Source organism: Lotus japonicus, chromosome 6 (genome assembly GCF_012489685.1).
Source record: "Lotus japonicus ecotype B-129 chromosome 6, LjGifu_v1.2".
Lineage (NCBI taxonomy): Eukaryota > Viridiplantae > Streptophyta > Magnoliopsida > Fabales > Fabaceae > Lotus > Lotus japonicus.
In genome coordinates this window covers 59745979-59759896 of record NC_080046.1, presented here as the reverse complement: position 1 = coordinate 59759896, position 13918 = coordinate 59745979, and the positions used below count along the sequence as shown (strand labels likewise).

The window sequence follows — 13918 nt, the reverse complement described above, 5'->3', positions numbered from 1 at the left end:
CCTTACTAAAACTGTTTAAACTAAATTGTCATAGCACATGCTGCCTTCACAACTTGATTTTTAGAAAATAGCTCCTTGTCTTCTTCCATGTGCCATTACATTCTCTGCATCACTGTATGAGATTTTACTATATATCATAAGAATGGTGTCTGTGTGTGAATGCAACTTAACAAGAAATATTACTATAAAAAAATATTGACTCCAGTGGCTTTAAACAACAAAGTTATGAACAATATTGTCTACTGACAGACGTAAATTAGTAATTAAATCCAAGTTTCTGAATAAACATCAAACAATGACCAAGGGAAACTCAAAGTCTTCTTCCTCACCATGGACTTTATGTTATATATAGATAGGTCTCAAATATCGAAGGACATAAACCATTCTAATTCTCATCTTATCATTTATCAGAAACCAGAACTAGAAAAAAAAACAATGTGTGATCTTGCATTGTCCTTTGCTCGCCATATCCTTCTTCCAATGGCGGATTTAGCCAATCTGATAAAAGGCCTCCCAGAAGAAGTTCAGAAAATGAAAGATGAACTGGAGAAGATTCAGACCTTCATTTATGAAACAGATAGAATGTCTGCAACTGAAGTAGACAAGGAAAGTGTGAAGCAGCTGGTGGAAAGAGCTTTTCGCTTAGAAGACACCATCGATGAATACATGATCTGTGAGCAATGGCAGCCTGCTCATGATCTTCCATTTGCAGCTTTACCCTCTGAGGCTGCTAGCTTCATCAAAACAATGAGCCTTCGCGTTCAAATGGCGTGTAAGATCAAGTTCTTTAAATGGCTGCAGAGAAGTGAAAAAGATGATGGCTTACAAGTCTCATCTTCTTCAGAACAAGGACCAAGCACTGGACACCAAGATGATGCGGTGAGGCGGTTCAAAGATGCTGCTCTTCTCCTGAACGAAGTTGATGTTGTGGGATTTGAATCCCCCAAAAAAACATTGATTGATTGGTTGGTGAATGGAAGAGAAGAGCGGACTGTCATCTCAGTTGTAGGAATGGGAGGGCAGGGGAAAACCACCGTTTCCAAGCAAGTGTTCAACGACAAAAAGGCGACTGGGCCATACCGTGCATGGGTCACGGTGTCTCAGTCATACACCGTGGACGGAATACTGAGGGACATGTTGCAGGCATTTTACAAAGAACAACGCCAGTCTCCTCCTAGTGCCATTTCCACGATGGATCGAGTGTCATTGATAACTGAAGCACGAAACTACTTGCAAGAAAAGAGGTACATCGTGTTCTTTGATGATGTATGGAACACACATTTTTGGGATGACGTTGAGCATGCATTAATTGATAATAAACTTGGAAGTAGGGTGTTCATCACAACAAGGGATGGGGATGTTATAAATTTTTGCAAGAAATCTTCTTTTATTGAAGTGCTTGAGCTGCAACCTTTAACTAAAAAGAAATCTCTAAAGCTTTTTTGTAAGAAGGCATTCTTTGACTTGAATGAAAATTGTCCCCCAAATCTTGTGAAAATATGTTCTGAAATTGTTAACAAATGCAATGGTTTACCATTAGCAATTGTAGCCATGGGGGGTGTTTTAGCTGCCAAAAAGAGAGATGTATTTGTTTGGGAAGATTTTAGTAAATATCTAAGTTCAGAATTGGAGAAGGATCCAAGTTTAAATGGTATCAGGAAGATTTTGGGTATTAGTTATGATGATTTGCCTCCCTCTCTTAAACCTTGCTTACTATATTTTGGAATGTATCCCGAAGACTATGAAGTTAGATCAAAGAGAGTGATTAGGAAATGGATAGCTGAGGGGTTTGTCAAAGGGGAAAAGGGGGAATCTTTGGAGAAAGTAGCTGAAGGATATTTATCACAATTAATCCATAGAAACTTGGTGCAAGTATCTTCATTCACAGGTGCTGGCAGAGTTAAAGGTTGTCGTGTTCATGACCTATTACGTGACATGATCCTTAAAAAGTTTGAGGATTTAAGTTTCTGCCAATTTATTCCTGAAGATGATAAGTCAGCCTTGAGTGTGAAAAGTCGACGCCTATCAATAGAAACCAGTTTCAATGACTTTATGGTAAGTACTGAAAGCTCGTACATCCGTTCACTGCTTTTTTTTATAGAGGAAGCTTTTCCTATGGGGATAATCCCTACAAAATACAAGCTATTGAAGGTACTTGACTTTGAAGATGTTGGATTTTATTGTGGTGCTCCTGAGAATTTGGGGACTCTAATCCATTTGAGGTATTTGAGCTTCAGGAATACAGGCATAAAAAGTCTTCCAGAATCCATTGGTAAACTTGAGAACCTAGAGACCTTGGATCTAAGGGGAACATATGTGGAAGTGCTACCAAAAGAGATAGGTAAGCTTAGAAAGCTAAGACATTTTCTGTATACACTTGGTGTCAGTTTTACTGCATTGAAGGATAGTGTTGGAGGTATGACATCCCTCCAAACGCTACGTGGTGTGAGCTTATCTGATGATGAAGCACTGGAGCTAATTATTGAGCTAGAAAAGCTAAGGCAGTTAAGAGTGTTGGGGTTGTACGAGGCTAGGGAAGAACATGAAGGAGCTCTATGTTCCTTATTCAATAAAATGCAACACTTGGAGAAACTATATATTTCCATCAGATTTGGTGAATCCATTGATTTGAATTCTACATCCATGCCAATGCTTCGAGTGCTTCAACTTCAGGGGATGTTACATAACTTTCCAGAGTGGACTACAGTGCTTCAAAATCTTGTTAAGTTGACCATGGTGAACTCGTCCTTAACTGTTGATACATTCAAATCACTACAAAACATGCCAAACTTGTTGTTCCTCAGTATCTCAGACTCGTATGATGGTGATACTTTGCATGTTCATGATGGGGGGTTTCCAAATCTAAAGCATCTACAACTTGAATTTTTTTCTGAGTTAGAATTCTTCCATATTGATAAAGGAGCACTGCCTTCTCTGGAAACTCTTACCTTACGCGGCTTCCCCATGCTCAACAAGGTACCAAGAGACTTCCAACACTTGAAGAATCTTAGACGCCTCGATATGTTGTTTTGTTCAACTACAATTGAGGATTGCCAACAAGGCCAAATCATTGAGTATGTGCCCCGTGTACAAGTTCATGATTACGACCTTGATGACAACCTCTTAATTCATCGCTTGAAGTTCGGAAAAGAAGGTGTGCTTTTTCTTCTCGATAATTATAAAAGAATATTCCTATTGATATTTAATGTTTAATCATAAAAAAGTTGCAACATCTATGCATTTCCTAACATATTTACTCTACTTATACCTCTCATACTTATTTGGTGTATGCTTTGTTTTTTTATTGTAGGGAATCGAATATCTCATCAGCAATATGAATAATGAGGTATTGTTCTGAGCATCAAGAACTATATTTTAGTTGTGATTTTTCATTCTCAACATCTTAATGCTTACTAATATTGTCCTTTGACTTGGTAGGTATTGGGCTTCCAGTTCAATGAAATGTAGATTCTCCATGTGGCCTTCCACAAAAAATGGCAATGTGTGTGGTCTATTTTGATTCATACCATCTATGGTCTATGGAGTGGGCTAATTAAGAACCTGTGCTTTCTCAATGTCATTATTGAGACAGGTTGCTTGATTCTTTATCAAGAATGGAGATCTGGACGTAGAGCAAGCTCATGCATGTCTTCTATGATTCGGGATTGTTTGATTTTGGCATCATATTTCTCTTCCTGCACTTTATTTAATGAAAAAAGGCACTCTAATAATGTTGTTGCTGGTTCTTTAGCTAAATTTGCTTTTTCTGTAAGAGAGCATATCTGGATGGAGGACTACCCACCATAAGTGGACTTATTGTAAAAGAAAAGTACTCACTTTGTGGTGGAAGTTTAATGGATCCAAATCCAAGTTTAATTTCTCTTTTATGGGTGTTCGATGTTAATTTCCATTCAATTATGTCTTTGTAATTTTGAATAAGGAAAAATAACTTTCATATGGTTTTCCCATATTCTAATGATTTAGTGCTTATCTTGTGTTAATTCTATCGTGCTTTGGTTAAGTTTTCTGCTTATTTATGTTTGGTAAGGGATCAACTTACACTCGTATACTATACTAGTAATCTTACATCACTCAATAACCTTTTGCCGGATAATTGGATCTTGAAATTCATCACCGCTTAATTGAGAGCTATATCACGTAGATCATATTTAAAAAAAAAAATTACATCGATCTCTTTTAGTATGTCATTGAGATACATCAAAGATAAACATACTATAGACAATTGAAAAATGCTAGCAACAAACTCTTTTGAACACTCTCCAACATATTATGTGTGCATTTTTCCAGCAACAACTTGTAGGTGAGTTGTTTAAATTGAAATGCTTGCCTGGCAGGTTAATCAGTCCATAACCTTCTCATAGTAAGGCAATGCTTCCTTCAGCTTCCCCCACATTCATTAACAAGTTACCATTTTTCAATGCCTGTAAGTAATATATGCAATATAGAAATTATATTCTGTCAGGATAACTAAGCAAGAGATATACAACAAAAGAAGAGGCAAATATCAAACCCTCATTTTCATCACATATTCTGATATTCCCCCTGCTCCCAGGACCAGGAACCTTTCAACATGTCTGGGCAGAGTGAGCTACATGGATTAGCTGCTTTGTAGTGGTCGATTTGTCAAGACTCACTCAATAGTTCAGAAACTTCATACAATTGATGACTAGATACAAACTTTGATCATAATGTGTACCAGATTGTGTTCTGTATTAACTTTTATGATATTTTCTTTTCAACTTTTTATTACCGATGGTATTCTTGAGATACTGGCATTATTGAGTCACAGTTATAATTTAATTTCATCCAAGTCAGTCAATAAAATATAAAACAATGACTAAATGCATAAGAAAGACTTCTTCTGCTCAACCACCTTAATCAAAATGTTTAAACTAACTTGTCATGGCCGGCCATGCTTCCTTCACAACTTCATTTTCAAAAATGGCTTCTTGTTTTCTTCCATGTGGTTTAACATTTTTTATTACTATATGAGATTTTACTATATATTCTATGCAAATTAACGAGAAATACACAGACAAAAAAATAAAAAAATACTGAGTCAAGTCAAATTAATACTATATATGAAGAATGAACAATATGAAAGTATGCCTACCGGTGGCATTAAACAACAGACTAATGAACATTATTCTTCAGTGACAAACGTAGAATTTACCTAGTAATTAAACCCAAGTCTCTGAATAAACATTAAACAATAACCAAGAGAAATGCAAAGCCTTCTTTCTCTAACCATGGACTTTATGTTATATATACATCTCATATCTTGATCTTGTAAGACAGAAAGCATTCCTGATTCCTCATCTCACTCACCTTTAGCAGAAACAAAAACCTGAAAATAAAAATGTGTGATCTTGCTTTGTCCTTCGCTCGCCATATCCTTCTTCCAATGGCGGATTTAGCCAATCAGATAAAGGGCCTCCCAGTAGAAGTTCAAAAAATGAAAGATGAACTGGAAAAGATTACAACCTCCATTTATGAAGCTGATAGAATGTTTGCAGCTGAAGAAGACGAGGAAAGGGTGAAGCAGCTGGTGGAAAGAGCTTTTCACTTAGAAGACATTATCGATGAATTCATGATCTGTGAGCAATGGAAGCCTGCTCATGATCCTCCATTTGCAGCTTTACCCTCTGAGGCTGCTAGCTTCATCAAAACAATGAGCCTCCGTCTTCAAACAGCGTGTAAGATCAAGTTCTTTAAATGGCATCAGAGCAATGAAAAAGATGATGGGTTACAAGTCTCATCTTCTTCACAACAAGGACCAAGCAGTTCTAATGGATACTGATAGGTAACTGGGGTTAGCTTGTTAGTGGTTAAGTGGGGTCAGTAGTTTGTTAGTTAGTTAGAGGGTTAAGAGGCATGTTTTCTATAAATAAGTGTGATTAGAGAGCATTAGGTTATCTTTGTATTCAGTTAGGAATTGGGTTTAGAGAGAGAAGTGGTTCTCTTTCTAGGGTTAGAGAGGGTGTTTGGTATCCCTTTCTCTTGTATCTTTCCCCTAGTTTCCAATTGGGAATTAGGTTTTCTATCAATAAAAATCAGGTTTCCATCATTGGTATCAGAGCACCGATCTGGTGCCTGAACCACAAATTCTTTGTTGCGCTATGGAAGAGATCATGGCGAGAATGGAGTCGCTTGAAGCCATGACAGCGAAGAACGAGTCATTTCTTGCAGCAGTTGTGAAGAAATTGGGGGTGCAATTCGTTGCAAACCCTGATCTTGAGAAGGAAATCTCAAGATTGGAGAATAGATTGCGAGAGCTTGAAGAGAGGAGAAAACAGAGGGAACAAGAAAGGAGAGAAGCAGAGGCATCGCAGAGCGAATCTGAGGCCGAGTCAGTGAAAACGGAGGCGGAAATTGCAGCTGAGCAAGCAGCAGTAGAGGTGTCGCTGAGAGTAACGGAGTCGACAGCGGAGGAAGAGCGAGCATCAACCAAGGCGGAGGCGTCGCAAGAGGAAGAGATCGCAGAGGTTGTATTGTTCCAGCAGAAAGGAGAAACAGAAATCGGAAGCAAGAATGAAGCTTCCAAGAACGCAAACAGCAACATTTTGGGTCAAGAATCTCTGACACAACCACAGTCGCACATGGAGATGAAGAAAGAATTATCATTTCAGATGCAGGGAGTGGCGGTGGATCGAAGGGGGAAGGAATCGCTGAAATCCAGGGTGCACCAATTCAATCTTGAAGCAATGGATGAAAGAAGAGGTGTGGGGAAGATGATTGGACACCGATGGAGTCGACGACGAGAGACCCATCAACTACCGAATGTGATGGAGAAACGCAATCACCAACCGCCATCTGCGCTGACAAGTGGAAGGGCCAAGGTGCCGCCAGCGGCGGAGCTCCGGCAACCACAGAAGATGCAATCGTTTCAACGGCCGCCACCGAAACCGCCGCACATCATGGTGAGAGTGTTGCATGCGGGAGGGTTGTTATTTGGGAGGATTGAGTTGTTGAACCGGCATCCTTGCAGGCAGGAAGAGGCGAATTGGTCACCGGAAGAACCGCCGGACGTGTGGGGTGGCGGCGGCTTTGACTTGGCGCCGCAGCTTGTATCGAGTGGTGGTGAGATGAGAGTTCTCGTGCTCAGAGAATGGAGGTCAGAGACATCTGAAACGCAGAGCATGGGGGCAGCAGAGAAAGATGGACTTACATTTTTGGGTCAACCATTTGACCAAAGGAGCCCAGCCCAAAATTCTTGTCAGCTTACAAAGGGAAAGATCTGGGCCTTACAACAGAATGGTGGAGATAATTTGGCTTGTTGGGCCAACTTTTCTGCTGTTGGGATAAAACCCAATTTACCCATTCACTTGAGGCAGTGGGGAAGCAAAAATCATTTCACAAAGTCACAAGGGAAATTGCACATGCCAAGGGTGGGAGATTTTGGTGACCTTCAAGTTTTTGCTGGAATGTTGACTACAAATGTGGGCAATGCAGAAGGTAGTGTTGCTTTGTCAAAATTATACTTCTATGTTGTCATTTTGTGGAGTATAGAATATTGGGGTAAACTTGAGTTCTTGGTCCAAAGAGTTGATAATGAGATTTATACGCCTTGTGGTTATTTCCCTGCTGAGTTCAAGTATCAACTATTCAGTAATCTAGGGAACTATGATGTGGAGTCAATTGTCACAGCCACAATGGCATGGAAATGGGGGGATTATGCTAGTTGTACCCAAGACATGGCTAAAGTAATGACAGTGATTAAAATGAAGGATAGGAACCAGCAATCTTCCAATATCATATTGCTCCTTTGCCACCTTGATCACACTAGTGTACCCTTGATAATTTGGCATTCATTAGATCCCTATATTCAGGTTTTCACTATTGTTGAGGGTGATGCTATGCTAAAGGAGGGTCATGCCCAAATTAGAAGGAGGGCTCAAGTGGTAGAACTTAGAGCTGTGTATGAAATGGGCATGGATTCAGCTGAGTTAGCTGCTGGTTTTTACAGCTTGGGTTCTCAAAGTGCTGAGTTATATACTTTGGGGTGGCTTGGACTCCTTCAGAACTTGTTGGTTTGTTATGAAAACATACCCGTCAATTCATTCATATCTGAATTGCCATTTCAAGATGCCACTACCTTGCTGCCTCAACCTGTCTGCTCCAGCTGGAACTTCTGCCACATGTTCTTCCAGCAAGGGGACAAAGACATAATTCATATTAGAAGCTCAAGGAAGAAGCTTATCAGTGCATTCATGGCTTATTTTTCTTGCTACAGCAGCCCAGGGAAGATGTTTCCCAACATTTACTATGCTTGGATTTTGTGCTTTCAGCCATGGGATCCAGGCGGAAGCTGCTTTGATTGTCACCTTTTGATCTGTGGAATAGCTGTTCATTTTGTTGCTTGTATTCAGTCCTTCACCTTGAGGACAAGGTGAATTTTCAGGGGGGGAGTATTGATAGGTAACTGGGGTTAGCTTGTTAGTGGTTAAGTGGGGTCAGTAGTTTGTTAGTTAGTTAGAGGGTTAAGAGGCATGTTTTCTATAAATAAGTGTGATTAGAGAGCATTAGGTTATCTTTGTATTCAGTTAGGAATTGGGTTTAGAGAGAGAAGTGGTTCTCTTTCTAGGGTTAGAGAGGGTGTTTGGTATCCCTTTCTCTTGTATCTTTCCCCTAGTTTCCAATTGGGAATTAGGTTTTCTATCAATAAAAATCAGGTTTCCATCAGATACCAAGATGTCGCGGTGCAGCGCTTCCAAGATGCTGCTCTTTCCTGAATGAAACTGAAGTTGTGGGGTTTGAATCCCCCAAAAAAACTTTGATTGATTGGTTGGTAAGCGGAAGAGAAGAGCGCACTGTCATCTCAGTCGTAGGAATGGGAGGGCAGGGGAAAACCACAGTTGCCAAGCAAGTGTTCAACAACAAAAAGGCGACTGGGCCTTACCGTGCATGGGTCACGGTGTCTCAGTCATACACCGTGGAGGGGATATTGCGGGACATGTTGCTGGCGTTTTACAAAGAACAAAACGAGTCTCCCCCTAGCGACATTTCCACGATGAATCGAGTGTCATTGAAAACTGAAGCACGATACTACTTGCAAGAAAAGAGGTATGTCGTGTTCTTTGATGATGTATGGAACACACTTTTGGGATGACGTTGAGCATGCTTTAATTGATAATAAACTTGGAAGTAGGGTGTTCATCACAACAAGGGATGGGAATGTTATAAATTATTGCAAGAAATCTTCTTTTATTGAAGTACATGAGCTGCAACCTTTAACTGAAAAGAAATCTCTAGAGCTCTTTTGTAAGAAGGCATTCTTTGACTTGAATGGAAATTGTCCCCGAAATCTTGTGAAAATATCTTCTGAAATTGTTAACAAATGCAATGGTTTACCATTAGCAATTGTAGCCATGGGGGGTGTTTTAGCTGCCAAAAAGAGAGATGTATTTGTTTGGGAAGATTTTAGTAAATATCTAAGTTCAGAACTGGAGAAGGATCCGAGTTTAAATGGTATAGGAAAGATTCTGGGTATTAGTTATGATGATTTGCCTGCCTCTCTCAAACCTTGCTTATTGTATTTTGGTATGTATCCTGAAGACTATGAAGTTAAACAAGAGAGAGTGATTTGGCAATGGATAGCCGAGGGGTTTATCAAGGAGAAAAATGGAAAATCTGTGGAGAAAGTGGCGAAAGGTTATTTAACAGAATTGGTGAGTAGAAATTTGGTGCAAGTCGTTGATGTTGATGATGATGAAGATGATTTAGCAAGGGGTGAAAGTTATCGAGTCCATGACCTATTACGTGACATGATCCTTAAAAAATCTGAAGATTTAAGTTTCTGCCAATTTATTTCTAAAGATGATCAGTCAACATTATGTGTTAAAAGTCGACGCCTATCAATGGCAACGAGTTCCAATGATTTCATGTTAAGTACAGAAGGCTCATATATCCGTTCATTGCTTTTTTTCATTGAGTTCATGGAGGAACAATTTCCTAAACTCTTAAGGATAATCCCCATAAAATACAAGCTATTGAAGGTACTTGATTTTGAAGGTGTTGAACGTGATAAATCTGATTGTGAAGCTCCTGAGAATTTGGGGACTCTAATCCATTTGAGGTATTTGAGCTTCAGTAATACAAGATTAGAGAATCTTCCAGAATCCATTGGCAAACTTGAGAACTTGGAGACCTTGGATCTAACGCTCACATATGTGAAAGTGCTGCCAAAGGAAATCGGAAAGCTTAGAAAGCTGCGGCATCTTCTGTTTGAGAGTGGTGTCAAGTTTGCTGCATTGGAGGATATTGGAGGCATGACATCACTACAAACTCTAAGTGATGTGAGCTTAGATGTTGATGGAGCACTAGAGCTAATTACTGAGCTAGAAAAGCTGGGGCAATTAAGAGTTTTGAGATTGTCGAAAGTTAAGGAGCAACATAAAAGAGCTTTATGTTCCTTATTAAATAAATTGCAGCACTTGGAGGAAGTGTTTATTGGGGGGTTGGCAGATCGTGAATTGATAATTGATTTGCACTTTACAGCCCTACCTATGCTTCAAGTGCTTCATCTTGACTGTTTAGAATGTAATTCGCCAATGTGATTTTCAGGATGTCAAAATCTTGTTAAGTTGATAATCGAGATGAGCTCGCTAGCAGATGGTGCATTCCAGTCAATCCAAAACTTGCCAAACTTGTTGTATCTCAATATAGCCTTCACGGAAGCTGGTAGCACTTTGCATGTTCATGATGGGGGGTTTCTGAATCTAAAGTATCTGCTACTTATAAGTGTTTTTAGGTTAGAATTCTTCCATATGGATAGAGGAGCACTGCCTTCTCTGGAATATCTCACCTTACGCCAAATCTACACACTCAAAGAGGTACCGAGCTTCCAACACCTAAAGAATCTTAAAAGACTTGAGCTGGATCATTCATGGAAATTTCAGGATAGCCCACAACTGCAAATCATCAAGCATGTGCCCCTTGTACAAGTTTATGATGGGAACTACAAATTAACTCATTGCTTCGAGTTTGGAAAAGAAGGTGCGTGTTATATTTCCAGTTATATAAATACATTCTTATTAACTTTTACTGTTTAATCATAAAGATTGCAATATTTATGCTTTATTTTTTTTATTGTGGTGCAGTGAATTGAATTATCTCATCAGCAATATGAAACAATGAGGTATTGTTCTTGGATTTAGAAAAAATATTTTACTTGTCATTTTTCATTCTCACCGTAATTGTAATGCTCTATAGTAATACTGTCCTTTTGATTTGGTAGGTATTGGGCTTCCAGTTCAAAGAAACTTAGACTCTCCATGTGGCTTTCCACAAAAATGGCAATGTGGCATTGTACCATTCTGTTTCGTATTTGGCATTTCAATTTATAAATAGAGTGTGTGTACTTGTTTTTCTTAATAAAGCAAGTTATTTTGTTAGTCATTTTGCTTTTGATTCATACCATTTATGATGTATCAAGTACTCAATGTCTTGTGGAAGTTTCTCCTCTATGGGTGTATGATATTATTTTCAATTCAATTTCGCCTTTCTAATTTGGAATAAGGAAAAAGAACTGTCATATGATTTTTTTTTACCCTATTCTAATGATTTCCTGCTTATTAAATCCTACCGATCTATCGTTAAGTTTTTCTATGGGGTCTTGATTTATTCGCACCTTACTTTCTCTTTCATCTCATTTTCACTCACTTTCTTTTGCTATATATTTCTTCTTTTCATATTACATCACATATCATATCTTTCATTTCTCTCTCTTTTGTTTCCTTATCTCTTTAGGTGTGGTTGAATTTTGGGTGTGAAGTTTTATATTTCCTGGGAATATGGGGAATGAAAACTTGATACTAAATGGAATCAGTCTTAGTAAATCCAACAGTCATAGAACTCATTAGCAGCAAAACCTTAACAACAAACACCCTTAAGCAAATCTATACTAGTTATCTATAATATAGAGAACTGGAAGGAAATCTACAAGTTTCCCATCAACACAGCACACTGTTTATGTAATTTCTAACCAGGAATCCATGCATTCAAATCAAAGACAAACACAATCTGCTGTAGAAATACCAGAAAACAACAATGATGCAAATGCACACGGCATACAAATTATTGTTAGCTGCAGAATTACCTTTACTCCGTAAATCTTCTCCGCCGCGTCGGAGCACCGTTTCCACCGGTCACAGCCGCTAAACTCACCGTCAACATCACAAGGAATTTGGTAGCGAGAGAGAAGGAGAACGCCCCAACTCGACTTCCCCCAATCAAATAAAAAATATATATGATTTCGTCCCTCAAATTTTCTTATTTCAAATATTTCCCCTGTTTTTTTTAAATTCACTTGTAAAGATCCTACTTTTCTACTCACGTGGAATGGGTAAGGAAATTTAACCCAAACTAATGGGTACCCACCCGAAACCGACTCAATTTGAATGAGATCAAGTACTTTAACCCCAGTTTTTAAGCTGGGTTTGATATTAGTGATACCCGTGCTCGAACTCAAATTTGTATGATACACATGAAATTATGAAACTATTGTTAAATTTAATAAATCCAAAAAAGTATGGTAGAATGAGGTAAAACACAATTGTTTGAAAAAAGAAAAATGTCTTAAGTGTCGGGTCGGGGACTAAAGCAGGTTTGGGTTGGAAGACTCACAGCCCGACGGGTCCGGGGTTAGAGTTTGTGCTTTCATCCCCATTGGGTTTAGGTTTGAGTTCGGGTTTGAGGGAGGTAAAACCCAACCTTAACCCACCATGTTGCCATTTGTGCATGGACATCATTTATGATGTGAAATTTTATGGTTATTCTTAATTTTTTAAAATGCTTATGTGGATGCATGTACAACTAGTGGGTTTTGTTGATATGGCACACCCTTCTCGTGTGTGTGCCACCTTTGAGAGTCTCTATATGGCCTCAAGCGCAGAGAGACTTTTAAAGCGTGGTACCATGCACTAGGTCATGTAGTAAGTCATGTGTTTATGAATTTTGGCTTTGTGTAGTCACGATCAGACAACTTATTATTTCTTTATCATTGTGGTAATTACTCATATATATATATATATATATATGTTCTGATTTATGTCTAATATCGTACTAACAATAAGTTGTAGTCCGTTGATCTCGATGCTCATCATAATGTGACTTTTTCACTATAGGACCTTAGTAATCAAGGTATAAGGTAGTCCCATGTAAACAAGGACTACTACTCTTTCAACACACGTACATTGCGGACATCCTTCATTGGCATTGACATAAAATATATTTTATTTTCATAATAATATCTAAAAATATATTTTTTAAATCATATGTATCATCCACTAACTCAATCCTAGTCATCATAGTTGGTAGTGTTCACAGGTTGGACTAGTTCGGATTTAGGGTAAAATAGAATTCTAACCGATTAAATTTAATTAGTTTTGTTTAGGTTTATAATTTTCTTTCAACAAATGCAAACCAGATCGATCCGATTAAAATCCCGTAGGTTGGTCCGGGGTTATCAAGTTGGTATTGGATCATTAATGTTTCAAATTTTATATGTATACGTTATAGTTTTTTGAATAAAAATTTAAATTTGAGAGTTTTTTTTCTTCAATAATTTTATGCAATAGTTAAATAAATTATATTTGTTGATATCACTTTTCATTAATAATAATTTTAGTTAATTACAACTTTACACAACTTTATTAGTTGTTCTTATCTAAAATATGATACTCCCTCCGTTCCAGAAAGTTTGTAGTTTAAGGTTGTGGCACAAAGAGTAAGAAAATAATTATTGATGGTATAACTTGACTAGATTGCCCTTATTTAATTTTTACTAGTATGATGTGCACCTATTAAATTATACTTAGATAGAGAATAACGTAATTAACAGAGAAGAGTTGTGGTTGGTTAATATGAAAGGTGATAAGTGAGAGAAATTGTATTAAAT

General features: G+C 38.2%; 2 protein-coding genes and 1 long non-coding RNA gene across 3 annotated transcripts; 2 read left to right on the top strand and 1 right to left on the bottom strand.

Moving 5' to 3' along the window:
- The first annotated feature begins 361 nt into the window (after window positions 1–361).
- LOC130726513 (disease resistance protein RPM1-like) lies at window positions 362–3988 on the top strand. The gene is made up of 3 exons (XM_057577791.1): window positions 362–3154; window positions 3311–3346; window positions 3439–3988. Exons 1-2 carry the CDS (start codon window positions 436–438, stop codon window positions 3340–3342), a joined length of 2751 nt encoding a protein of 916 aa, XP_057433774.1. The 5' UTR covers window positions 362–435; the 3' UTR covers window positions 3343–3346; window positions 3439–3988.
- Window positions 3989–4111: 123 nt separating this feature from the next.
- On the bottom strand, window positions 4112–12267 carry LOC130726516 (uncharacterized). The gene is made up of 3 exons (XR_009014880.1): window positions 12119–12267; window positions 4532–4595; window positions 4112–4442 (listed from the first exon to the last, which is right to left on the bottom strand). It is a non-coding gene; the product is annotated as an uncharacterized LOC130726516 (long non-coding RNA).
- Window positions 8847–11442, top strand: LOC130726514 (disease resistance protein RPM1-like). The gene is made up of 3 exons (XM_057577792.1): window positions 8847–11016; window positions 11121–11158; window positions 11258–11442. The coding sequence occupies exon 1, from the start codon at window positions 9087–9089 to the stop codon at window positions 10575–10577; it is 1491 nt and encodes a 496-aa protein (XP_057433775.1). The 5' UTR covers window positions 8847–9086; the 3' UTR covers window positions 10578–11016; window positions 11121–11158; window positions 11258–11442.
- Window positions 12268–13918: the final 1651 nt, after the last annotated feature.